The following is a 27106-nucleotide window of genomic DNA, read 5'->3' on the forward strand; positions in this document are numbered from 1 at the left end:
TGGGTAGAGAGCAGGCAGCATCAAGGAATATTGTACAGTGGAGGCAGCCTGGAGCTAAATCTTAGTGGATGAGAAGGAAGGTGCTTACCGGGTGGGGAAGTGGGTAGGTGGGTGTGTGAGGAGAGGCAGCAGCACCCGCAAGGGCCTATCAGATGCAAAAGACAAGATGCCAACTTGGAAAACCAGCAAGAGCCTGCAGAAGGGTTAGAGCCTAGGGTGGACATGTACATATGTGTGTGGGTGCATCTGTGTATGTCTGCATATCTACATGAGCAAGTGTGTTCAGAAGGGTGGGATGAGGGAAGCCAGAGAGGGAGGCAGGGTTCAGTCCATTAAAGACCATCAGCGTTGGGGACCTGGTGAGGTCTCAGAAAGTCAGGTTGTCTGTAAGACAGTGGAGAGTCTTTGAATTTTTTGATATGCTAAATGTTTTTGAATGACAAAATGAGAACTGGAGTTTTGGAGGTTTATTGGATTGGGTGGTTTCGAAAAAGAGGCAGGAGATGAGAGCAGTTGGTAGAAAATAATAATAGTCACAGTGAAAGATGATGAGCATGTATTAGGATGGTGGGTACAGGGTGACCAGGGATTTGGGGCTCATATATATGAAAAAATCAGATAATCCTCCCAACCCCACTTATTGAGGTATGATCGACAAATAAAAATTATATATATTTAAGTGCACTACATGTTTTGATATAATGTATACATTGCACATGATTACCACCATCAAGGTAATTAACATACCCATCACCTCTCAGTACTTTTTTTCATGTATATGAGAAAAATGAAGATTTATCTTCATAGTAAATTTCAAGGTTACATCATTATTATCTGTAGTCCTTACATTAGGTCTCTAGGACTTCTTCATCTTCCTACTGAAAGTGTGTATCTTTGACCAATAGCCCTCCTCACACCCAAACCCCTGGTAATTGTTACCCTGGCTTGCTGTTTTTTTTTTTTTTTTTTTAAGATTCACATATAAGTGACAGTATGTGTCTTCTGTGTCTGACTTATTTCCTTTAGCAAATAAGTTTCCTTTCCAGGTACTTCATATTGTCAAATGGAGGTATAGCCTTCATTTTAAAGGCTGAATTGTATTCTACTATATTTATCTATCTGTATTACAATTTCTTTATGCATCCATCTGTGGACATACATGAGTTGTTTCCATATCTTGGTTATTGTATAAAGCTGCAATGGACCTGGGAATGCAATCAGCACTTCCAGATATTGATTTTATTTCCTTTGATAAATATCCAGAAGTGAGACTGCTGGATCATAGGGTAGCTCCATTTTTTAAGGGAACTTCTACGTTATTTTGCGTAGTGGCTGTACCACTTTACATTCCGGCAGCTGCATACAAGGAAGGGTTCTTTCCTCCACGTCCTTGTCAATGCTTGTTATCTTTCCACTTTTCAACAACTGCCATCCTCACAGGTGTGAGGTGACAGCTCATTATGGTTTTGATTTTCAGTTCCCTGATGATTAGTGACGCTGAGCATCTTTTCTGCTACCTGTTGGCCATTGTTGAACATCCAAGCAACAGTTTTAAAGCATGTCCTCTATTCCATCATCAGTTTACAAATATTTACTAAGCACCTATTCTATGCCAGGCCTGTGCACAGCAAACCTCTAGCCCAGTGTGGAATCCAGACAAATAAACAGACTGTAACAACCTTGAGTGACAACAGCCACCACAGCAAGGGGTGAGGCCGTGGAAGCACCCTGCTACTTTGGGGAGATTTGAATGGGCTTACTGTAGGAGTGGACTTCTAAGCTGAGAGGCACTGTGTGGGGAACTGGGGGTCTCCATTCAAAAGGACGGCTATTGCTAGGGTGCGTGAGTAGGGACCCACAAGTAAACAAGGTAATGCCATTTGACACTAATGCAGCTAGTTGTCTGGAAGAACACCCACCAGAACTTCAAAGCAGGGCATGAATCCTTCCTCCAGGACCCCACCCAGGACTCTGAAGGATGCACACAGGTTTCTCCTGCTTGCAAACAACATAGCGGCCTAGTTAGCAAACCCAGGTGGCAGGTAGAGACTCAGCCTTCCTGTGGCGTCCATCACCCTGGCCCGTCTCCGCTCTCCTGGCTTACTTCCTTCCACCATGGAGCAAAGAAGAGCTGACAGAGGTTTGGGTACCTAAAGTGGGGGATAGAGTAAGAAAAGGAAAACCACCTCCAAGTATTGATTTAAAAAAGGAACGTGAAGACCCAAAGGCAGGGGCAGAAAGTGACCCTCAGGTAGACTCTTTGTGAACCGCTGGGGGGAGCACACTTCGGTTGTAGGGTCATCTGCTAAACCAACACCCTCCCGTTATGGTACCCAAGCCGGAAGCACGAGGGGCACGGACAGCAGCAGAGCAGCAGCTTTCGCGTCTTCACGCTCCCACGGGTCCCCGCTCTCCTAGGCCGCCGCTCCCCACTTCCTGTAGCCTTGGTCAAGGCCGGGGGCGTGTTCGAGGGGCGGGGCCATGTGGCGAGGAGGAATTTTTTTTTAAAAGGGCGAAGTAATTAGCATCCTCCGATCTCATTGGCTCTACGCCTTTCCTGCTTTGCATACGCCCGCCCAGCTGGCTGCCCGGGGTTTGCTGAGGTTCGCCAGGGTTTGCAGCGGCCTTGGCAGCCGCGGTGCTTCAGTGCGGGGAGGGCGGGCACCGAGGGAGCTGCGGCCGCGAGCTGAGAGCAGGGAGCCAGCTGCCCGCGGAGCTGCTGCGGCGGCATCTGGGGCAGTCTCCATCCTTCGGACACTGTAGACGGCGCCCGGCAGCTTCTGCACCCTTTCAGGCCCAGGGAGGACCGGGCCAGACACTTTTTATTTTGGATGAAAGGGGCGAGTTCCGGAGGGAGCTTCCCTCCCGGTCTGGCTTGCTTTTCAGTGCGCCCCAGTTCTGGCCCAGACTCTGGAAGATGACTCCAGGGTCTGCCCTGTGCATTTCAGCTCCGGGAGGCAGCCGAAAGTAGTAATACTTGGTGCTGATAACACCTGGTGGAAAAGTGAGCCGAGGCGGCGCGGAGCCCGCTTGCCCCGCGAACCCGGGTGCCCGCTGCTCCTCGCCGCTCCTTCCACTCGGCTCCCAGTCGGCCGCAGCATGAAGTGGCGCAGCGATGGCCAGAAGAGGTAAGAAGCCCGTGGTGCGAACGCTGGAGGATCTGACGCTGGACTCGGGTTATGGTGGCGCGGCGGACTCGGTGCGCTCCTCCAACTTGTCTCTGTGCTGTTCCGACTCGCACCCGGCGTCCCCGTATGGCGGGAGCTGCTGGCCGCCTCTAACTGACTCCATGCACAGCCGGCACAACAGCTTTGACACCGTCAACACTGCCCTGGTGGAAGACTCCGAGGGGCTGGACTGCGCCGGCCAGCACTGTTCGCGGCTGCTGCCGGACCTCGACGAGGTCCCCTGGACCCTGCAGGAGCTGGAGGTGCTGCTGCTGCGCTCACGGGATCCCCGGGCAGGCCCAGTGGCACCCGGCAGCCTGCCCAAGGACGCGCTGGCTAAGCTATCGATGCTGGTGAGCCGGGCGCTGGTGCGCATCGCCAAAGAGGCGCAGCGCCTGAGCTTGCGCTTCGCCAAGTGCACCAAGTACGAGATTCAGAGCGCCATGGAGATCGTGCTGTCTTGGGGCCTGGCGGCGCACTGCACAGCAGCGGCGCTGGCCGCACTGTCCCTTTACAACATGAGCAGTGCTGGCGGGGACCGCCTGGGCCGCGGTAAATCGGCGCGTTGCGGCCTCACCTTCTCCGTGGGCCGCGTGTATCGCTGGATGGTGGACAGCCGCGTGGCGCTGCGCATCCACGAGCACGCCGCCATCTACCTGACGGCCTGCATGGAGAGCCTCTTCCGGGACATCTACGCGCGGGTAGTGGCCTCGGGGCTGCCCCGGAGCTGCAGCGGCCCCGGCTCGGCCTCTGGCTCCGGCCCAGGCCCGAGCTCAGGCCCCGGTGCTGCCCCCGCGGCGGATAAGGAGCGGGAGGCGCCCGGAGGGGGAGCGGCGAGCGGCGGCGCCTGCAGCGCAGCCAGCAGCGCCAGCGGGGGCAGTAGCTGTTGCGCCCCGCCAGCCGCGGCCGCCGCCGCAGTCCCGCCAGCTGCCGCTGCAGCCAACCATCACCATCACCACCACACTCTCCACGAGGCGCCCAAGTTCACCGTAGAGACCCTGGAGCACACGGTCAACAACGACTCCGAGATCTGGGGGCTTCTGCAGCCCTACCAGCACCTCATCTGCGGGAAGAACGCCAGCGGTAAGTGGCCGCGCTCCCACCCAACTCTGCTAACTCTCGGCGCAAGTTTGCCTCCCGTCCCCCTCCCGCCTCTTTCCGGCCACCAGCCCCTGCCCCACGGGTTGGAGGGGGCAGCGGAGCAGGAGGCGGCCAGAAGCCCGCACGTTCTTCACGGTACTAGAGATCAGCGTACTTGCAGCAGCCTAGGTTCGGGAACGCACGGTTCCGCCCCCCGCCCCCACCCCCAGTGCGGGGCGGGGCGGTGACTGGCTGCCGTGGGCGAAACCCGACACCATTTTTTGAAAAGCGGGCTTGAGATCTTTTGCACCTGGTACACGTCTTCTACCCGCACCCCGTTTGTTTAGATCGTTAAGATGCCACATTCCTGTGTCCACGGCGTTGACTCTCTAGGGCTCGGGAGGAGGCGCGCTCCTCCTTCCGCCACCCAGTTCTCTATTTGGCCCACGACCTGGCCCTTCCCACGGGGGAAGGAGGGACGGGCGGCGGTGGAGGCAGAATGGTTAAAAGCTGGCTCGACCTAGAAACAGTCGGGGCGAGGGGTGATGTGTGGTGGGAGGGGGAGCGAGAAGGCTGATCCTGTCAAGTTTGTTCCCGGGCAATTTTTTTGGGGGGACCAGAGCACACAACTGGTGATGGCGGGGGATGCCTAGCAATGGACAAAGCCCTCAATTCCGACCTCCCAGCTCTTGCCGTCTAGGTTCCCTCTGGCAGGGATTTGCAGCTGTCACCACTTGGCTGAAGGAGTGTCACGAGGGACCCAAGCAGGATGGTGGCGGGGCGGGGTTCGGGGAGCGGGTTATCAGCTTAGGGCGGCGTTTCCCGCAGGTCCTGTGGTCCTTTCTTTGCACCGCCCTGTTTGGAGGCCGGAGCTGGTGGGTCTGAACCCGCGGTTCTGGCGGCAGAGGGGGTGGGACTCGGGCGCTTGTTTTTGAGAGCTCACGCTGGCGGTCCTGCCTGTCTGAGAAAGCCGGAGCTAGACACTTCAAAGCTTCAATTTTCCACAGGAAATGGTAGAAAGCGTAACTGGAGACTCTAAAAGCGAAATAAAACTTTGTTACATATTCGGCGGTTTGGCCGGAGGTTGCGTGGTTGGAGCAGAAATGCAGTCTCTCCGGGCAGATTTCATTCATGTTGCTGCCTGTCTGTTTCCCGGGGGCTGAAGGAGAGAGGCAGTGGGCGCGGTTCGGCCTCTGGGGGTGCCAAGTGTACACAAACGAGTGTGTGCATGTGTTAGATGTGAGCCCCGTGTGTAAGTGCCCTGGGAGTGTGCGCAGGAGCGAGCAGGAGAGCAGCTCCGGATTCCTTCACCTGGGTTTGATCATAGGTGGGGGAGGGGAAAAAAGGACCGAAGCCAATGGTGCATGTGTGTTTTGGGGGCGGAGGACCCGCGTTGATCCCTGAGACTCTTTGGGAATCTCTGCTAGAGCCCCACCCCTCTGCTGCCTGCAGAAGGAGGGCACAACCCCCAAAGAGGAGGACACACGCGTGTGCACGCCATCCAGACAGAGCGGAACATCTGGGGAGAAGGCGCGGGCTTCCTATGGGCTTCTTCAGCATGGGGGGTTCACCCGCAAAAACTAGCAGCTTTGGACTGGATTATGCTTTGTTTGGAAGCCTGTCTCCACCAAAAAGCCCAGAGGGCCTAGGTGTTCTTCCCAAGGCGATCTCCCAGTGTCCGGTTTCAATCATTCTTTAACCTTGTGCCACGCCCCCATCCCCCGCCCCCTCAAGGCTCCTTCTTGGGCTGGAACCTCCCCTCTTCCCCGCCCCCCAATATTTCCTTTGTGGGAGATCATCATTCTCCTCAATCTGCACATCTGGGCACTGGGCTCCATCTGTGTCTGCCTTTCTCTTAAGTCGTACCTTCTGGCAGGGCACTGTGACTTCTCTGGGCTCCTCATCTGCAAAATAGGGGCTACATATATAATACACCCCCCAGGTCTCCCTGTACCTCTGCAGTAGTCACCCCTGTGTTTTTCAGATAGATTTTACTTTTGTGATCCTTAACATCTTTTAAAGACAGTGTTTGTGTTGATTCTTTTTGGAGTAAGCATAATTGAAGGACAGAGAAGACCACAGAGTTGGTTTTGGGCAGGGTGAGTGTGTGGTGGTTGGGACTCTGCCATTACGGCGTTTCCCACACCACAAAGCTTAACTCTTGAGTCCCAGGCATGAGATGTGCTGTAATTTCATTGTGATCTCTTCCTTGCTTGGGGCTTGTTTGCCATGGCAGGACATGTATGCAAAAGAGTAAAGGAATGAGTGATTAATGTCTTAGGCATCTGAAACTTACATTTAATATCAAACCTGTTTCTTAAACTCTTTTGCTGCAAATGTTAAGGAGATCAGACCTTTTATAATAGATTTACCCCCCTTTAACTCAGTAGTATCGTTTATTTATTCTTTTATGAGTTCATTTGTTCGTCAATATTTATTGAGCTGTTTCTAAACGCTAGGGATAAACAAGCACTGGATAGGAGGTAATAACAGCTGACCTGGATCCAGCATCCTTCTCTGTATTGACTGTTTGATCCTCAGTGTTTCATTGAAAAAGTTCTTCTATTATCCCCCTTAACAACAGAAGAAACTGAGGCACAGGAAACTGAAGTATCACTTGTCTGAATGCAGATAGCCTGGCCTCAGAGTCCACCCTCTTAACCACTGTCTGTATTACCTTAATGACAGGTGAGTCCCCTGCCTCAAGCCATCCTTCCTTCATTATCCACACAGTTGAACAGAGACTCTTTACAACCAGACATTCTCTTTGTCTCAGTTGATATACTTTTGTCCCTACCAAACTGAACTGGCCAGCACTGAATTTGATATGTTTTTATATCCCCTGTCAAGCCTAAGGGAGGGCCTGGGACACAGTTGGAGCTTATTAGATGCCTGTTGAGTTGAGTGAGCTGTCATACCCTGTTACACCCTGGTGTCCTGAAAGGAGCTATTGTGTTTTGAGTCTCCCTTCTTATTGTCACCTCTCCACCTGCCCATCCTTCTAATTTGCTAAACTGTCAAGTGTGAGGAATCAGGAAACTAGTCATGCAGGATTCACCTCTGCAAATGAGATCATTGGCCTTCAGGAATCGCACAGGCTCATTGGTCATGCACTTTGGGGTGATGTGAAAGCCCTCGCTTTCAGCTGTTTTGCAGAGCTGGGGCAACAGCTGAGAGACCCCAGGTGTTTCTGTGGCGTTTGAAACTTTGACTTTCCTCAATTGATTTTGCTCAAACTAAATAAGGAGTGGGCGGAAGTGCCCCTTGATGCCTTTGTGCGTGTTGGTCGCTGTAGCTGAAACTTCCCAGCTGGCTGTTTCCATTCGTCCTTGGAGAGTTGGGTTGAGAAGTTCTCCCTGGCAGCCCTCCTCTCTCTATCTGTGCCTTCTCCCTATTACCCTGTGCAGCGCTGGGCACTTGGGCCATACCCGCTACTGTTCGTCGAATAAATATAACCGGCCCACTCAGTCTTAGTCTTTTAAAACTTACTCCTCCGCATCTGTAAAGCTGCTGTAAAGATCCCTGGGACTTGAATTTTAAAGGTGCCATTTTCTAGCTCTGTGTTCTTAGTGATGTTACCTAACCTCTCTGAGCCCCATTTTCCTGTCCTGTAATGAAGGTAATAATGATGAAGATTAAATGAGATTGTGTGCTCTCAGGATGCGTCTCGCGCCTGACGCATGGTAGGAACTGAAATGGTGAACATAGTGGTGATAACTGGGCTTGGTGGTGCCACCTCTCACCGCCAGATCAACTTAACTCCCTGTGCTCATTGCGGATGGAGTCAGTAGGGCACCAAAAGTGTTACCTGGATTTCCCTTTTGGATATTCCCAACACCAAGGAGTTCAGTGCACCAACCTAAGCAACTGACTCCCACCGACATAATCTCATAACCAACGTCACAAAAAGATTGTTTGGGTTAAAGGAAATTAGCTTTTTTTTTTTTTTTTTTTTTTAATTTATAATATGTCTTTAGAGAAGGGTCACCAGGGGACTCCCTGGCGTGATAGAAATGTCCCTTTTGTTGATAGAGTAGGGACTCAGAGGTTTGTAAACGTATCCCATCATGGACTTGAAATTTGTGCATTTCTTGGTATTTCAAGGTATACTTCAGTTTTTTTAAAAAGTCAAAAAAAAAAGCCATAGGTCTTCTCAAATGAAATTTTGTTTTAAATGCAGAAAGCGCTTGAAGGGAAGAGGCAGTAAGGGAGAAGGTCTTGACACTTAGAAAGCTCTAGTCTCAAATTTCAGCTCTGCTAGTTTCTAGCAAGTGACTTAATTTTGCTGAATTTGGTTTTCTCATCAGTACAGAGAGGATTACATTTTTGTTTTTTAAAGACCCACACAAAAAGAAAGAAACCCAAACCTACCACGTAGGGCAATCCCAAAATGAGATTAGATACGGGGTGTGCAAACATCAGCCGTGCACTACACTCTTGATAATGACGGCTTCCTTCAAAAACAGATTACTCGGGCTGGTGATAACAGTACTTTGGGGATTTTGAATAGCCTCTTTCATTTCAGGGATCCCCAATCACTTTATAAACATTAATTACACCAACCCTTGCCTCGCCCGCGCTGGTTTGGGGGTAGCTGGGTTTTCGGGCCCCCTGCTTTTCTGTCGCCCCGTGGACACTGGTTCTGCAGAACTGCTTGCTCAGCAGTTTTTCTGCTGCCAGGCGGCTCATGCTGTTCCCTGGTGCAGTGTGACTGTGTTGGACTGAAATGTCACACAAGAAACTCAGCTCTAGGAGAGGAGCAGTGAAAGCCATCCCAAGTGCCAGCCTTTAGCAGTATCTTTGTTCACAGAGCACGTTTTTAATTAACTGGCTCGATGTAAATGAACACTTGGAATTTAGGTCAGTAGAGGGTTATTTGGTTTTCTGTGTAGACTTGTCAGTTCAGGGCTGGGGCATCTGAAAGTTGGGTGTTTCCTGAAACAAAATAAAAAATCATGACCAAATAAAACAACAAGGGATCAACCTGGAGACCTGAGGTCAAGCCTTCGAATAGGATGGCCCCTAATTCTGAGTCTGTCATTATTCGTGGCCTTAAGCGAGATGACAAATTCACCTATAAAATGGGACGGATTATCATCTACTGGGAGGTACATATAAAATAGTAACTGGCTCTGGAGTCAGACACACCCGTAAGCTGCAGTCTCCCTATCTGTAAAATGGGCACTGTAATAGTCATAGTTACACCCGTGTAGCTTAGTACAGGCTGGGCTCTGTTTTAGGAGTTCTCCATGTTACAATTGTTACATTTATATTAGCTCTTATAAAAGACAGTCCCTACATCTCAGTGGTTGAACACAATGGAAGGTCATTTCTTACTCACTTAAACTGATGGGTAGGAAGAGGCAGAAGGTCGTTTAGGTAACAAGGCTGACAGATGGAGAGTCTTGCTGTTTATCTCTACCTGTGGCCTCCAGTGCCTTCCCTGGACATTCAGATGCAGGAAGAATGAGCAAGGATGTGGAAGATCTTAACAAAGATGCCTATGTGTCATGACCAGAGGTATCCCTGACCCTCTGGCCACTGAATGTCTGTGTGCCTCCTTCTTACCCTTTTTCCTAAGGGTGGAATCCATATTTTATCTGGTCACTTCTCCCAACTTAAAGTTCAGCATTTTTGGATGATCCTCAGTCCCATCCACAGAACTGAGTGTGGGTCCTTATGGCCTAGGGACACTATCTCCACCCTGCCTCAGCATACCATATCAGAACAGGGTGGGAGAACCACAGGATAGCTCGCATTTGGAAATAGGAATAGTAGAAGACACCCAGCAGGCCTGGTCCTTGGTAGTTATGAAATCATGCCAAAAGCCATTGCGTGATTGTACCTGGCAGCAGGTGGGTTCCTGGGCGAGGTCTTCGTTCTGCTTTCTGAGAAGAGTCTACTGGCTCATTAATCTCTATGCTTCCAGCTCTGCCCAGGGGGAGACGTTCTTTGTCTGCCATTCTTTTTGACCACACCTGAAGTGGGTCATGGGAGACGTGGCCTCATAGGAGGCTCTAAGTCTTTCATCACTTGAATTTTTATGGGCCCAAGGATTATGATAATACTATGAGAATAAAAGACTGGAAATCCAGGCTTATAGATTTTGCCAATGCAATTCCCTCAACAATTTAGTGGGCTTTGCATCAATGCTGCTGTATTGGTGAGATCTGTGTCCCTGTCACTAAACATCTGAGGCAGCTAACTCGATAGACTCTATTATCATTATTTTTTCCAACCTCTTTCTCTAATCCTAAGGATCATTGGGCATGAGTTCTGCCTCCTAAGTCAACACAGGTGACAGTTAAACCAAACATTTTTCACGGCATGATATGGGTCTCCAGTCTTCTATCCTGTAATATCATAGCCTGACTTGTGGCTTGCACGTCAATGTCACATCTCATCAACACCCCACTTCTGGCACTGATTTCTCTATCAGTGAGTGAAATGCTATCTTGTGTGGCAGGCAAAACTTAATAATTTAGAGGCAGAACACAATAAAAATGGTCTCTTCCTCCCCATAAAGTATGGGGAATGGTGGGGAAGGGAGTTTTCTGTCCCCGGAAGTCGACTCTGAGGAACTTTCTGATAGCAGATGACAGAGAGTATGGGGGACTGAGTTTTTATGGGACAGTCCTGAGTGTGGAGGTATCCATTCCTTCCACATCCCCTGCACCAGAACTCTGTCCCGCAGCCTTAACTTGAATGCAAGGGGGCTGGGAATCATGGTCCTGGCTGGGTCGCCAGTGACCCCAGCCGCAATCTGCACTCCAGAAGGGGCGTGCCTTTTGAACTGGGAGCTGGCCATCTCAGCAACTTTACCAAGCCGGTGCTGTGACCAACCCCATTTTCCAGATTAGGATGTTGAGGAACACAAAGTTGAAAGGATTTGCCCAAGACAACAGTGGCTTGCAAGTGGCTGGCTAGATGTGACCAGAGCCAGGCTCTGGACTGTCTCGCAGGATGGAAATGACACAGGGACGTGAAGTCTTTGTCCCATCCGTGCATGTACTTGACAGCCGTCATCTATTATCTTGCTTATTCCTGTGGTGCTGGAGGTGCTCTGGCTGGAGGTGGATGGATCACGGTGACTAGGGCTGTGGCTCTCCGCCATGGGGGACAGAGGACCCTGAAAGAGTCGGGCCTCTGGGAAAACCACACTCTGCGCTGCTTCCTCCTCCGCCACCCCTGCATTTCATCTTCCGGGGACCCGCCAGTGGCTGAGCTGTTACCTCACTTCATCCCCATGCTTTTCGAATGCAGTGGGAGTTTCTGATCCCCGTTCAGACACCAGTTTGGGTTGCCACCGATTCTAAGGGGTAGAGTTGGGATGCGGGCTCAGTGTCTGTGCTCTGAGCTGCCCCAGCACAGGGGTGACGTTCAACCCGTGGGGACCCTGAGAGGATGCCAGAGGGGCTTAGAGCCCCCGAGGGCCAGCGGCTGGGGGCCTGGACCTGGGCCTGTGCTGGTGGTTAGGGCTGATGATTGTCCTTGCTGCCTGTGGTCCCAGGACTTGTCCCGGCCACCTGCCCTCCGGCCTCCCTCTCCCTGGCTGCCCCTGAGTCACCGCCCAGCATTCATCAGATCCCAGCATTGGCTACTCAGCGGAGGCCCCAGGCAGTGGTTGGCTTTAGGGCCTTCAGGGGCAGCTCTGTCCATAACCTGCCTCGCTGGGCAGGCTCAGTGCCCTACGAAGCACTAGTGGAAGCAGGCGGAATCTGTGGCCCAGAGGAGAATTTACCCCAGTTCTGCTCTGCTGGAGACTGAGCCTGGATCTCCCAGAGAATCGCAGAGCGGGAGGGAGGTGGACCAGATTCAAATTCTGGCTCTGCCCTCTCTGAGCCAGGTGACCTTGGACAAGTCAGTGCATCTTTCCTGGCTTCGATGTCCTCATCTGGCCAATGAGAATAATGGCAGTGTTCCCTTGTGGGTTGTTGGGTGGACTGGATGAGTTAATTCATGCGGAAGTCCTTAGAGTAGCATTGGACACTAATGAATACTCAATATGTTAGCAGTTACCTTTATTAAGTGCTTGAGAGGGCTGGCCTCCTGGAACCCGGCCTCACTGACAAACCGAGTGACTTCAGATGGTCCATAAAAACCGGGCTTCTGGGATTTGACCACTTATTAGCTGTGTGATATTGGGCCAGTTACCTAACCTCTCTGTGACTCAGTCTTCTCCTTGCTGAATTAGAATAATAATGGAATATAATTTGTAGGACTGTTAGAAAGTGCCTGGCATGGAGTTATTGCTTCATAAACGTTAGCTGTTGCTGGGTTTTGCTACATCTGCTATGACCATTTCTCTGGGTACCATGGTAAGCAACATGGTCCCTGCCCTCATGGAACTTGCAGGCCTGCGATGGATTTAGTTCATCTGTCAGGTTGTCATGCAGATGTGGATGTGTAACCCTGACAGTGGCTACAAAGAAGAGAACTGGGCTGTGAGCCTTCACTGAGGCTCTTGCCAGGGTTGGGATCTGAGGGAGAGTTCGTTAAGGAAGTGAAGTCTGGATGAGGCTGCAGCATGGCCAGTTTGGTGGAAGAGGTAGGAAGAGTTCTCTGTGAATGTAAATAGCATGTGCAAAGGGCCTGTGGTAGAGGGGAGCATTTTTGGGAAGGAGGCTCAGCCAGTGTGGAGAGAAGAGAGGAGAGCAAAGGAAGCCAGGAAGAGGTTAAACCAAGCATCTGCCAGTTTAGGTCTGTCTTTTTTGAGGGCACTGAAGAGTCTTTGAAAGCTTTTAAGGAGGGAGAGACTATGATCAGATTTGCGTTCTAAAAAGCTCAGCTCATGTTGGCTGCTGTACGAAGAGCAGACTGGAAAGAAAGGGTGAGTGTGGGAAGACCAGTTGGGTATTGTTATCATTCCATCTGAAGAAGAATCTAAGGCTGCAAGACCTTTAGTCACTTGCCCAGAGTTGCTAAGACAATAAGGGGCAGAGCAGGGCTTGGATCTGGAGTCGGAGGATTTTGAATTCTACTCTTTCTCTCACCTCATCCCAAGGGGGCAGCTGATTCAAGTCTCCCATTTTACTGAAGGGGAAACTGAGGCTCAGCTGAGACACTCCCTGGCCCAAAGTCACATGACAGAGCTGGAACCGGATTCCCAGGTTTCTGGATTCTGGCCCCACCTCTCCTCCTCTGTGATTCACTCCTGGGAAGCCGAGTGGGGTGGCCGCTCGTGGCATTGGGGGTGAATTTGTGAACCTGCTGTGAGATCTCCGGTCCACTCTGCATCTCACGGTGAAACGCGGGCTGTGTGGCAGCGTGTCAGGACCCCCTTAGACGGTGCCCAAGCCAGTGAAAGCGACCTCAGTCAAGCTCAGGCGTGCTCCATGCAGACTCGAATTGGCAGCTCCCGGTGCATGACCAGCCGAAAGCCAGGCAGGGAGGCAGCTGGGGCGGGGCGACTGCGATCTTAGGAAGACGCGGCTGCCTCGGGGCGGGCTGGCGGGCGGACTGCTTTCCTTCTGGTGGCCTGTGTCCCAGCTCAGGGTACCGGCGGGCGTCGTGAGGTGCACCAGCAGCATGTAGACAGGAACCCCCCTTTCTCTTTACGCCTCTGAGAGCGTCAAGCTCTGGGGAGCAGCACCGGCCACTCCCTCCCTGGGCCTCCTGGCTCAGCCCCTCCGGCCTTCCGTCTGCGGCCTCTGAGGGTGGCGCCCGACTCCCCCCTCCAGAGCGGACCCCGCCAGCCCCCTGCCCGCCGGGAGCTTGCAGGTTGGCATTCATTCCAGATGAGCCCCCAGACTGGGCACCGCGCAGGTGACCGTTGGAGGCTCCTTGTCCACCTCCTCTCCTGCTCGTGGTGGTAACACAGGCCATGGGGACGCCTGGCAGGGTGGGAGGACAAGGGTGTGACTCTGGAGAAGGTGATGCGCGCGTCCCTGTGCCATCAGGGCCTGCGGGGACAGCAGGGCCTCCCTTCTCCCTGCGGTTCCTGCTCTTCTGCAGCCTCCATGTCGGGCCTAGTGACGCCGCCTGGTGCCTCTCGTCCAGTTGGCCAGGGAGAGGCTGGAGGCTCTGCTCTGTCGGCCTGGGGGTTGGTGTGAGGCCCTTCCCCACCCTACGTCCTCCTCCCCGCACACAGGTCTGCTGCTGCCACCGAGGGGCGACTGAAGGGCGAGCCGGCAGGGGGGCCCCGCCAGGCAGCTGGGCTCCTGTGGGCGGGCAGGTGCCCTGCCTCCTGGCGCTCCTGAGCTCTGGGCCTCCGTGTCCTCGGCAGGAGTGGGGAATGAGGGAGCGCTCGGGTCCAGGCCGTGAGGGTCCAGGAAGCAGTGCTCTGTGTAGACGCCCCGCGGGGACAGCTGACAGCGTTCACCAGGCCCTGCACGTGCTCAAGTCACCTCTGCGAGAAGGGCGTGGCTCCCTCTGCTTCCCAGAGAGGACCCCAGGGCCAGGGAGGGCGAGACGCTGGCCGAATCCCAGGGTCAGCAGGGCGCAGTCGGGGATTCAGCCCTGGCCTCTCCCCAGCTGCCTCCCCAGCTGCCGCCCCCTGAGGGGGAGGCTGGGATGCGACCTGAGGCCCAGAAGACCAGCTGCTGAGAGAGCCTGGAGTGAGTGACATCTCCCCGCACAGGGAGCTGTTGCCGCTGGTGACTGAGGTGGGTGACCTGGACCGGGACGGAGCCGACTAGACGGGCTGAGGGGTGGTGGGCTTCCACCCTGAAGGCGGCATCAGTAAGGCCATGTTAGAGCACGGTGCGGGGCAGGAGGACCCCGGGGCCAGGTGGCCCTGGATGAGGCAGCTGTGGAGCTGTGGGAGGATCAGGAGCCCAGGGGACGTGCTCATCCCGGGGCCCTTTCCACACTAGGAGGAGACCGTCGCCCAGCAGGTGGACGGCCATGGCTGGTGTGCAGGAGCAGGGATGGTTTGGAGATTGGACTGCAGAGAGCTGGGGACGGTTTTAAAGCCATGAGCTGGGGCAGGGTCCCCAAGGCCGCGAGCGTGGAAGGACAGGAGGACCAAGGGCCGAGGCAGGAGGCGAGCCAGCCCTGCAGGCTGAGCCACAGAGCTAGGGAGACACCCGATGTCCTGAAGGTCAGTGGGAGGAAGGGCGCCCTGGAGGAGGAAGCGGCCAGCCATGGCAGGCGCGTGTGCGTGGTCACGGTGTCGCTGTGGGAGCACCTGTGCCGCCTGCTGCGTCCAGGCCCATGAAGAAGCAGCAGTGTCCATGTCCCAATGGGAGCCACAGTCCCCGTAGTGAGCCAGAGGATGCCTGGACGCTTCTCCGGAGGACGGGGAGACATCCTCAGGGGGTCCTTGGCAGGCCAGGGAGAGCAGGCCAGTCAGCCTGACCAGATGAGCTCTCCCAGCCCGTGGAGACCTCTGGGGGCCGGGTGCGAGGTGAGGCGGCCCCGCCCGGCCCTGCTTGGGCTGTTTTACGCAGTTCGGCCTTTTGCACACCACGTGTCGTTTGCAACACTCTGGCCAGGAGGATGGGCGCGTCCTTCCAGAGTGACATCCCAGGAGGCTCAGGCTGGCGGGAGCCGGGAGCCTCGGCCTGGCTGTGCTTGTGCTTTGGCCAATGAGACAAGTCAGAAAAGCAGGTGGCCGAGAAGCCGCGGAGCAGACAGGGCTGGGGAGGCGAGAAATGGGGCGCTGTGCCGGGGTCCAAAGGGATGGAGAGGAGGAGGAAGCAGACGAGGATCATCGGTGTCGGAAATAAAGTGGGTGGGAGGCTCAGGACCGGGCGGAGCTGAGGGTGACCCCGCTGGTGCCCGGTGGGTGGCCCCTAGGTCTTCCTGCTGCCAGGCTCCTTTTCCTTCCCTCTTCAGGCTGCGGCTCACTCCCCAGGTGGCATTCTGATCCCCAGGCGCAGAGCAGAGCTCATCAAAGTCATCTCTGAGCCAAAAATAGCCCCGTCCTGCCAGGCCCGTCCCAGCCCTCTGTGCCAGATTGCTGGCTGTCATCTGTCACCCTGGCAGAGTCACCGTGGCCCTCAAAGGCCCGTGTCTTAAAGCCGCCCGCCTCTGCACCTCAGCAAGCCCTGTGTCTTTGTGCCCTATGTAGTTTTGTGGCTCCACCGACTCCACATCAACAGAAGGATCCGTCCTGAATTCCCAAACCCTAACGCAGGCCAATGGTGGCTTTGGGAGCCGGTGACGCACTGGGCGGGAGTCCTTCCCTGGCTGACGGCTTTGATGCTGTCGATGGTGAGGAGAGGGATGGTGGCAGCAGTTACGGTGCAGGGTCCGAGCTCGGATGGCCTGGGTTCAAGTCCCAGCCTCGTGCTTCAGTAGCCGGGGCCCCTGGGGACTGACTCCGGAGCCCCGGTTTCCTCACCTGCAAGCGGCCCGCCTCACGGGAAGGGGCCGGATGTCAGTAGCCGTGAGGCCGCCTGCCCCGTCCACGCCCACGTTCCCCAGTCCTGCGCCCTTCGGACCGGATCGCGTGGCCCACTGGCCCGGTCATCTTTCCAGGGCGTTTCTGTCACTAGCACGGCATCGGGCGCACAGTAGGCACTTCAATGTGTCCGCTCAGTGAATACACTGCGTGCGCACTGTCTGCTGGTTCCACTCCCTGCCGCCCCGTCCCCCAGACACTCGGGCGGGTGGTGGAACGGCCGAGACCCAGCGGTGTCAGGCCAGCCCAGAGCCCTCGGCTGGCCGCGGCCCGCTGGCCGGGAGCCTGCCCTGGAAAGCTCTCCTTTCACCGCTCGCTGCCTTTGAAGAGCGAGAGAGACTTGAGCGCTCCGCTCGCCGTTGTGCCCGCTTGGCTGCCTGCGAGAGAAGCCCCACCCTGATTCAAAGCGGAAAGCCGCGTCTGGCATCTCAGAGCCGCAAGAAGTCTCCAGAATTCTGGGGCAGCCCCGCGCCTTCGGTCTGGGTGTCAGATGGATTCTGCATCCGAGAGCCAGGGGGTCGGGAGCCTCGCGTGGGGCGGCAGCGCTGCCTGCAGGAGAGCCGGGTGGTGGGCCGCAGGAGGTCCTGAGGGTCAGAGGGGCAGAGACCTCGCCGCCCAGCGGGCGGCTCTGCCCTCCTAGCTCCGGGCAGGTTTCCCACGCCATGCTGACCTCCCTTAGATCTGATCGGCGCCAGTCAGCCTGAGCACTGCCCAGTAGTATCTCATTTAATCCCACCAACACCTGAGGAAACAGAGGTTCCAGGACTCCCACAAGGCCATGCTGTGGGGTCGCCGGAGCTGGGGCCCAACCCAGGTCACCCGACTGGTCATCGCCAGGCCCTGCCGTTACCCGCGTTGGCAGCTGGTAGCCAGGGTGTGATGTGGCCTGTTGAAAACTCCTTAGGTGCTCTGATGATACCAGCCGCGGCACAAAGGGCCTCGCCAGGTCCTCGGCCACAGGGCCCGGGATGACGAAGGCGAGAGCCCCATTCTCTCTCCCGCTCTCCTTCTAGTCCTTTACTCGAGAAGCAGTCCAGCGCCTACTAAGCGCCAGGCACTGGCCTAACAGGAAAAGCACGTTCAGCTGCCAGCATCCAAACCGGTTTTGCGATCGCCAAGACGAGAACCATTTTTTTCTAGAACACATATTGATTCAAATTCTCTCTGAGCTGCTGTGTGCAAACGTTCTCAGTAACCACAGGGCTCTACCTCTTCTTCCTCCTTCCCCTGGGGCCCAGCGGAGCGGCTGGGCGAGTGGAACGGAAGCCAGGGGCCCCGGGAAGGCCAGAGGAGAGGTGCCATCAGCCTGCGCTGGTTGGGACTTTGAAACCACGAAAACTTACTGCTATCAAACCTGAAGACTGACCCGGTTCACCGTGTCCTAGCCGTCATTTCTGTTGACACTCACGTCAGCCATATGGAGTGGGTGTGCACATCCCAGGCCACCCAAGAGGACAGAGAGGGTGGAGCGTTGAGCGTCTTGCCAGGGTTCCCAGGCAGTGGCGGCCGAGCGTCTGCTTGGCTCCACATCCAGGGCTCCGTCCGGGCTCCCTGGTAGCACAGATGTCTTGAAGCCTGGGTGGCTGTCCCAGTTGGTGGGGAGCAGGCAGGGGCTCCATCCGGAGGCTGTCAGGATGTGGAGGTCACCTCGGCCTTTGGACCCCCAACTGCTGGACAGATGGACTTACTTTGTCCTCCTCGGTAGCCTCTGTGGCCCCAGTGGAATCTGGAGTCTGACCCTGACTGCACTCCCATCTTCTTCGGGAGAAGGAAAGGGCTCCCCCTGAGTCACCCAGAGCATTTCGAATCTGGCCTCAGATGCTGCTGCTCCAAGGTCAGGGGCCCAGGGAACGCTCACTCAGAAAGAGCAGGGCAGTGGGGAGGTCACCTCTGGATCATCGGAGCTTCTGTGGGGCTCTGTAGACTGCAGAGGGCTCTTAGCCACCTTCCCACTGGCCTCGGAAAAAGGGGCTGCCACCCAGCAGCACCCGAGCCTTCCCTGTAGTGGGCCTTTCTTGAGGAACCCTGGCCCGCCCTTATGAAGCCATTCCTGAAGGATAACATGAGTGCAGAGCATATGAAGCCTACTATGCTCTGTTCTGTCACAAAGTCCATTCTGCTCCCACATAAGAGGTCATTCGTGTTGCATTAGGTACTGGAAAGGTGGTGTTTTAGTCAGCCTTTTCTTCACTGTGACCAAAAGACCTGACAAGAACAAAATAGAGAAGGAAAAGTTTATTTGGCTTATGGTTTCAAAGGTCTCAGTCCCTAGATGGCCGACTCCATTGCCCTGGGACCAAGGTGAGGCAGAACATCATGGTGGAAGGATGTGGAGGAGGAAAGCTGCTTAGGACCTGGAAATCAGGAAGCAGAGAGCTCTGCTCACCAGGGACAGAATGTAAGCCCCAAGAGCATGACCCCAGCAACCAGCCTCCTCCAGCCTCAGCCTGCCTGCCGCAGGTCACGCCAGTTAATCCGTATCAGAGGATTAATTCGCTGATTAGGCCACACCTCATAATCTAACAGTTTCGCCTCTGAATGTTCTTGCCTTGTCTCATACGTGAGCTTTTGGGGGACACCTCACATCTAAACCCCAACAGGTGGGGTCTGCCCGGTGGGAGAGCCGTCTCCAGACAGGCTTCCTGCCCTTTTTGTTTCGTTTTGTGAGGGCTTTGCCACTGAAAGGACTGTGGTAGCAGACCTCCGGACACAGCCGGTCCCCGGGGCCTCTGTCCCGGGTCTGAGTCACGCATCACGCTTTCCTTAAGCAGGAATGTGTTGTCCATGGACGGCGAGAGAGAAGGTTCCCGACTGTTTGTGGCTTTTCAAGGAAGCGTCCTGTGTTCTCATTGCATGAGACTCCGGCAAGTTCTGGTCACTGCAGGACCTGGTCACTGCAGGAGGGACCCAGGAAGCAGGCAGGGTGTGTGAGTGTGTGAGTGTGTGTGTGTGTGAATGTGTGAGTGTGTGTGAGTATATATGAGTGTGTGTGCACGCGCGTGTGCAAGCACGGTCCATGTGTGCCGTCTTATCTGATCATCAGAATGACCAGAAAGGGGACGTTTGCTATAGCTTCTGGGTTAGGGTGGAGGTTTGCTAGCCTGGGTTCAGACCATTGAGTAGGCCGTGTGGACACCTGCCCCCACTCCGTCCCCTGTACTTGTGGAGGGTCCGTCCCACAGCCCACACGAACACACAGTTAAGTCTGTGGCTGAAAAGATTTTGTCATGGTTTTGCTGTCAGAATTATTTTTCTCTGTGAGTGTGATCCTCATTTTATGGGCCGGGGGTGCTCTGGTTTCTCTGTCATTGTGCTGTGTCACAGGACTTCCCGCAAAACGAAGGAATCCAACAGATTTGTTTATTTATTTTCCCCACACGTAATGGAATGGTCATGAACGGTTGAGACGTTCACAACGTTGACTTCACATTGAGGGTTTCAGCTGCTTAATGACAGTTATTGATTATGGATTTGCTGTTTTCTTTTCATATTTTGGAGCCAATAATTTTCATTTTGAGGTCTTTGGCTGTTTCCTTGGGTCCGAGAATGGCGAAGAGCTAATTCTCCTGGAATGAGATGGTCCTGCGCTGGCATAAAGGGACATCAGCCTCGGGAAGATACCTCCGAGGGTTTCCATCCCTGACCAAGGCCACACACTCACACATACACACACACTCACATGCACACACTCACACACTCACGCACACCCACACACACTCATACACTCACACACAATCACACACACGCACACTCACGCACACTCTCACACACACTTGCATGCACACACTCATGGACACACTCACACACACTCTCACACTCACACACACACAGTGCTCTGCAGTTGTCACAATAAATAGGATCTAGTGCAACGTTTAAATGAAGCCCAGCGGTCGGCTCTCTCCGTCTCCCCTTCCTATGGAGGGCGCTCCCAAGTCTGAATTCCCCGGGGCAGGTGCTGGGGGTCAGAGGCCTGGGGATGGGCAGGCACCTCTCGTCCTTACCACCCACAGGTCCCTTTTCCTGCAGCTGCATGCAGCAGGGACGCAGCCCTCAGCATCCAGGAAGTGGCCAGCGACCACTCCCGGGCGACCCCCCAGGGCCCTCCCTGGCACAGCCTCCTTCTGACCGGGTCACTTTGCAATCCGCACATCTCCAAGCGTGTTTTCAAAACCATCGTCAGTCATTGTTTGGAAGCTGGGAGTTGGCCGAGGAGAAGTGGGCAAGCCGAGCCAGGGTCAGTCCCTGGCCAGGCGGGCGTGGGAGGGGCTCAAGCACAGTTCAGGGGTGCCCTTGAGCAGGTTGGGATGACCTGAGCTATGCTGGAGGCTACAGGCACCCAGCCTGTCCCCGGCCTCTCGGAACGGAGCACAACACAAGGATGCCTAGTCCCCCACCTGAGCCCAGGCACCTGCGATCCTGGTCCACCCAGGCCACAGGTGGGGCTCAGGATTGAGCCCAGTGGCTCTTGCTCACCACGGGGCCGCCACCATGCACTGTCATCCATGGCTCCCTGTGGCAGGTTTTGTGCAGGAGCTGGGCATCCAGCAGCCAATGACCACACCACTGCCCGACCTGGTGAGGCCACCTGGGAAGGGTAAGCATTGACCAGGCAAGTCCAAGATTGGTGGGGCTGAGAAGCAAGGAAGTGTGGCCCTCCAGGAGCCTCAGTCTCTTCATCGATGAAGTGGTGAAAAGGGACCACTTGGAGTCCCACTTGTAGCAGTCCCTCTTTTGGGTACTCAGTGTTTCAGGGAACCTCATTCTATGAAACCCAAGAAACAGGGTTGTTCTGCTCCAACTGATATCCCCTCTGCGTGCTGTGAGCCCCATTGCCCAGTGGAACCCAGTTTGAAAACCAGTAGGTTAGATTATCCGTGAAGAGCCTTCCAGGAGACTGTGCTCTCCCAGAATTCTGTGACTTCCTGAGATGCTGGAAGTCCCTTCATTCCAAGCCCTCATGATCCTGGGTCTAGAATGTGAACTCGGATGGGGACAACATCCTTTTAACCCAGGGGTGATTAACCACTGAGCCACATCCTCAGTCCTTTTAATTTATTTTTTATTTTGAGACAGGGTCTTGCTAAGTTGCTGAGGTTGGCTTTGAACCTGCAATCCTCCTGCCTCAGCCTCCCAAGCTGCAGGGATTGCAGGTGTGCACCACTTCAGGGGCGGAGGTGCCCTACTTGACCCACCACACTTGATTTTAAGGCTTCAGCCAATCTGATGTCAGGGTGTATGGGGGCCGTCAGTGTCAGAGACCTAATTAGCAGCGGCTTAAACAAGGAAGGGAGTTGGTGTTCTCTGTTATCACTGTCCAAGGCTGACAGGCCAAAGCCTGGCCCCTGTCTTTCTGTGCTGCCATCCTGAGCACATGGTTTCTAGCCTCAGGGTAGCCTCACTGTCCCAGTAGGGCTGCTGCAGCTCCAGTCATCACTTATGTATTTTAAGGCAGACAAAGAATGATGAAAGGTAGGGAAAAGGGTGCCTGCGGGTAGAGTCAGCCCTTCTTTGAATATGATTTATCCCCTCCAAGACTCTTCATGAAATTTAATTGCCATTGTGGTGGTGTTGGGAGGAAGTGCCTCTAAGAGGTGATTAGTAACCACAGAGTGGGCTGTGGTGTCTGCTCACCCTTCTGCTTTAACCACCGTGTTCTGAAGCAGCACGAGGCAGCTCAATAAGACGCCTTATCTTGGTCTTCCAGCCTTGAGAGCCATCAGCCTAATAAACTTCTTTCCTTTGTAAGTTATCCAGTCTCCTGTACTCTGTCACAGTAACAGAAAACGAACTAAGATGGGTGTAGAGATGAGTGGGAAGTTTATGAATGATCAGGGGCCAGCCCAGGGTTGAAAAGACGGGCAAAATCAAGTGTGATGGAGGCCGGAGATCCTTTCCACGTAAGTAGACACTGGGATGCTCCTGCGAGAGGTCACCTCTGAGGCCACTTACCAAGCTCTCTGGCTTTAGAGCTCTCTGAAGGTAGTTTTATAGGACTTGTCTGCAAAGAGAATTGGGGGGAGATTTGATTTTGTCCTGTCCCCAGTCACCATGCCAACTGGTTTAGACCAGATGGGACTGGACTCAGTTGCCCCCAGACTCATTGACAGGAGGCTCTGAATTCCCCAAAGGAAAACTGAGGAACCTCGGAGACTGAGTACAGAAGCACCCCAGCGGTGGTGTTCCCATCTCAAATCGGAGCTGGCTGTGGCAGGTGTTGGGCGTAGGCCTTGGGGAAGGGTGGGGAGCTGAGCCAAGAGGGAAGGGTGGGCAGAACAGGAAGGGTGAGCGAGGCAGGGGTGTGGCCGCCCTCCCCTGGGCTCCGCCTTCTGTTCAGCCGGAAGACTGCCTTGGATTCAGCCTTCCCTCCATTCCAGGCGATGGACAAGACAGGATCTCCATCTCTGCAGCAGTCCTGTGGGGTGGGGGACCCAGAGAAGCTGGGGGAGTCGTCTGTTCCCTTTCTTGATAAGCAGCAGAATCAGGGGGCCCCGGGGCTGCTCCCCAGCCCAGTGTCCTGCGCCCCAGGAGGGGGGGGGGCAGGGGTTCCCCGGGCGGACCTCGGCAGAGGCCATGACCTCAGGGAGGATGGGAGGCCTGGACTTGGGCCCAGACCATCGAGGGAGGCTCGGGGCCCTGGAGATGCTTCTGGACAGACCCCCGATCCCGGAGCCAGTCGGAAGCCCTTCAGCCCAGCCGCTCTCCATCTTTAGCAGGGAGAGTCCGCTTTGTCCTGGGGAGACAGAGACTTCCAGGATCCGCTGCTGGGCCTTGGCGGCAGGATCGCGTCGCCGTCCCCGCCCCATCGGGGATGAGGACACCTACCTCCCGGTGCCAGGTGCAGACACCGGGTCCTTTGAGGCCACGTTTGACGGCGACCATCCGGCCGAGTCCCCAGGACGTCCAGGCGTGACTGCGGTTTCGGTTTCGCCCCCAGCAGTGTGTCGTCTGTCCCTTGGAGCAGTACGTGGCCTTCCCGAGTCGCCCTCCGGACCCGCCCGGCCTTGCGCCCTGGACCGGCTTGCGCGGGGCAGCGGCTCTTGGGAGTAGCTGACGCAGGGCCAGCCAGCGCCGTCCGGGGGGATGGCACCCAGCCGGCCCCCAGGCCCTGTCCGGGCGGGGACATGGAGTTAAGTAAGAGAGTTTCTCTCCCCGACGGTGCCGTTGGCCGTCCCTGCACCGTAACCGCCCTACAGGCCTAGCGGCTTAAGGGCCATTGAGGTCGCCGTGGGCTGTGCGCCCTGGGACCGGCCTGGGCTTGGCCAGGTAGAGCGGAGGTGGCCGGGCCGAGACTCGCCCACGGGGACACCTGCTTGCTCCTGACCCCTCCGCGTGGTCGGGCTCGCAGCGTCCAGCGCTCGGTCACAGCGCCTGGCCTCCGCGAGGCGGGAACCAGGCGCCTCCAGGCCGGGCCAGGGCCGCGGCCAGCACGGGCGCTGGGCCACCCTGACGGCGCGCCAGAGCCACAGCCAGACCTGCCCACCTTCGAGGCCGCGGGAGGAACGTGCCCGACGGGGCCAGGCAGGGTCGCCTGCCAGCGGGCACGAGCCACGGAAAAACTCCTCGCCCCTCTGAAACGTCCAGTGGGCCCCGAGGACACCAGGACGTGCCAGGCAGTGCCCAAAACAAGGGACGAGGTGGATTGAGAGAGGGGAGACCGAGGGGGTCGCAGCCTCGCTCGTGGGGTGGGGAGGGGTCGGGAGGTGGAGGCAGCGGAGTGGGCGTGGCAGGGGAGCTGGTGTGTGCGCGTGTGTGTGGAGCGTGCGTGCCTTCACCTGTGCACACGCACTCACACGCACGTCTGCCCACCGCCGCGTGCGTATCTGGAGCAGACCTCCATTCAGTCTTTCCGCTCATGTCCTGAGCACCTCCTAAGTGCCCACGGCCTTCCAGGTGCCCAGGTGCCCAGGTGCCGGGCCGAAGAGCCGCACTCCCGGGACACCTGCGCGCTGAGCCGTCACACGGGCCTCAGCCAGGGGTGCTGCTTTAGCCGGGGCCGTGGGAAAGCCTCTCCTGGGAGATGACACGTAGGCGCGAGTGGGGGCGACCCTGGGTGGAGGGAAGAGCCTGAGCGCCTAGCTCCGCGGGCGTCGGGTGGTCCCTGCACCTGGACACCTGCCCGATGCCCTACCTGGGGCTCTTTGAGGTCCTGCGGCCAGGGCCAGGGACCAGCAGAAGAAGGCTGCAGACACAGCCTCCCTGCCTCCACCCCAGGACCTGCCTGCAGAACGGCAGCCTCCTCTGTCCAGACTCTCCCCCTCCAGTTCCCGTTCCTGGCAAGAGGAGATTTGTTTTCACCTGGGGAGAAATGGCCCTATGCACATCCTCCCTCTCCAGCCGCTGGCCCTCTCCCAAGAAGAATGTGGGGCAGCGTCATCGGTGAGCAATTTCTCTAATGAGGAAGTGTGCCGGGTTCCAGAGAGGGACAGTGACTCAGAGCCAAGTGCGGAACAGGCTCCGGGCTTCTCCCTCTCGTTCATTCATCCTAACCCGCACGTTGAGCCTGCAGATGGAAAGGCAGAGGGTCAGTGAACCTCAGCCCTCCCACCCACACGCTGTGCAGCCTCGGCAGCTTGTGTGACCTCTTTGAGCCTTTGTCTCTTTTTCTATAAAATGGGTACAGGACCTATTTTTTGGAGTTGTCAGGATTAGATGAGAAAAAGCCCTGAATCTAGGATTGCCAGATTTACTGATTAAGAGACAGGATGCCGATTCAATGCGAATGTCACATAAAGAAGGAATGATTTTTTTTTTTTTTTTAAAGTACATCCTATATTTTAACTGGCAACCCTAATCTGGGGCAGGGATGAACTTTTACGGTGTCTGGGGCTGGGCCTGTAGCTCAGTGTCGGGCACCTGTGTAGTGAGCACTGTCCCCGGGCCAGAGCCTGGCTCTAAGGAACACGTGCCAGCAGTACCACCTCTTCATAGAGAAGAAGAGCTTGCCAGGCGGGGGCCTGACTGGGCTGAGGCGTTGAGAGCACAGACGTCCGCCTCTGTTTGGGCCCTTAAGATCAATCCAGGCTCACCCGTGCTGATCCCTGCAGGCCTGTTTTCTGGGAAGAGGACTCTGCTCTCTCCCCTCTCACAGGTGAGGGTGACCTTTGCTGACCAGGAGGCAGACCGTCCACTGCTTCTGCTCCTTCTCTTTAGGCCACTTAAGACCACAGGGGAGTCAGCTCAGGGGAGGGAGTCGCGTGGTTCTGCCCCTCTGCAGAGTGGGCACGCCTGGGGAAGGTGGCCGGGATTCTCGCTTCTGCTTCCCTGGAGGCAGACTGGCCACCCCGGGATCTGAGAGCGGCCTCGCCATCAGGGTCTCTGGCTCAAAACTGAGATTCTCCCAGGGCCTCCCTGTTGGGCAGAGCTGGAGGACCACCGGGAGAACCGGCTGGGAATGTTCTCCCACGAGCGACATCCGCCCCACTATCCTCGGCCTCCCTTGCTCCGAACGTGGCCCAATCTGCTGAACAGTCGGCGTCCCCCCTTCTCCCTGAGGGGCAGGCTATTTTAAATGGAGAGGGGTGTTTTCAAATCCCCAAAAGCCTACAGATCACTGTAGAGTCCTCTCGGTTGCTTCCAGGGACCCCGAAACCACCCCTGCAAGAGGGGCCTGGGCCTGTGGAGTTGGCAGGGGCGGGGCGATGGGAGGGGCGCTGCGGCTTCTGCAGGCCCTGCTCACTGGGATTGGCTGCGAACGAACCGAGTGCTTCTCCCCCTGCTCCCCTTGGTCTGCACCCCCTGCAGCGGGAGCCGGGGTGCCCTGCCCAGGTGTGCTGGTTGCCTGTGGAGGCCTCATGGCCAAGGAGGAGCCGAGGCTCCGGACGGCAAAGCCCTGCAGCTTCCCCACGGGGTCCACTGTATCTTTCCATCTGTTTCTTTTTTTGGAGTGCCAGGATTTGAACCCAGGGGCACTGGACCACTGAGCCACCTCCCCAGCCCCATTTTGTATTTTATTTAGAGACAGGGTCTCCCTGAGTTGCTTCGCACCTTGCTTTTGCTGAGGCTGGCTTTGAACTCGCGATCCTCCTGCCTCAGCCTCCTGGGCTGCTGGGATGACAGGCGTGTGCCACCGCGCCTGGCCTCGTCTGACTGTTGCTTGAACGCACGTCCCTGTTTGTGGCAGGTTTTTCTGCTCTCCCTGCTTCCTGCGGTGGGGAGAGGATTGGCCTGGCCTCCTGTGCCCTCTGCCTGTCAACAGCTGGCTATGTGTGACCCAGGACCATCATGGGACCGCCCTGAGGAGTTGGTCTACTCCTCAGTAAAGCCACGGGTCAGGTGGAGATCTAGATGTGGAATCCTATATGTCCTACCAATGGCAAGCCATTTCGTTCCCCGCTGGCTTCCTCATTAACTGATTCATTCATTCAGTAAAAATCTACCCCGTGCTAAGCGTGCATGGCTGATCAGTGGGTGGTGCCTGCCCGATCAGTGGATGGTACCTGCCCAATCAGTGGGGGTGCCTCCCCAATTAGTGGGTGGTGCCTGCCCTGGCAGACTTGGTGTCCTGGGGAGAGGC

At 55.9% G+C, this 27106-nt stretch overlaps 1 protein-coding gene across 2 annotated transcripts in view; it reads left to right on the forward strand.

Annotated features, from left to right (window-relative positions):
- The first annotated feature begins 2604 nt into the window (after positions 1-2604).
- ABTB3 (ankyrin repeat and BTB domain containing 3) overlaps positions 2605-27106 on the forward strand; it is a 269393-nt gene continuing 244891 nt past the window's right edge. For both annotated transcript variants that reach the window (XM_079143083.1, XM_079143084.1), the window contains exon 1: positions 2605-4250. In XM_079143083.1, the coding sequence (XP_078999209.1) occupies positions 3116-4250 (1135 nt within the window). In that variant the 5' untranslated portion in view covers positions 2605-3115. The remainder of the gene's footprint in view (positions 4251-27106) is intronic.

Source organism: Sciurus vulgaris (assembly GCF_902686455.1).
Source record: "Sciurus vulgaris genome assembly, chromosome: 5".
Lineage (NCBI taxonomy): Eukaryota > Metazoa > Chordata > Mammalia > Rodentia > Sciuridae > Sciurus > Sciurus vulgaris.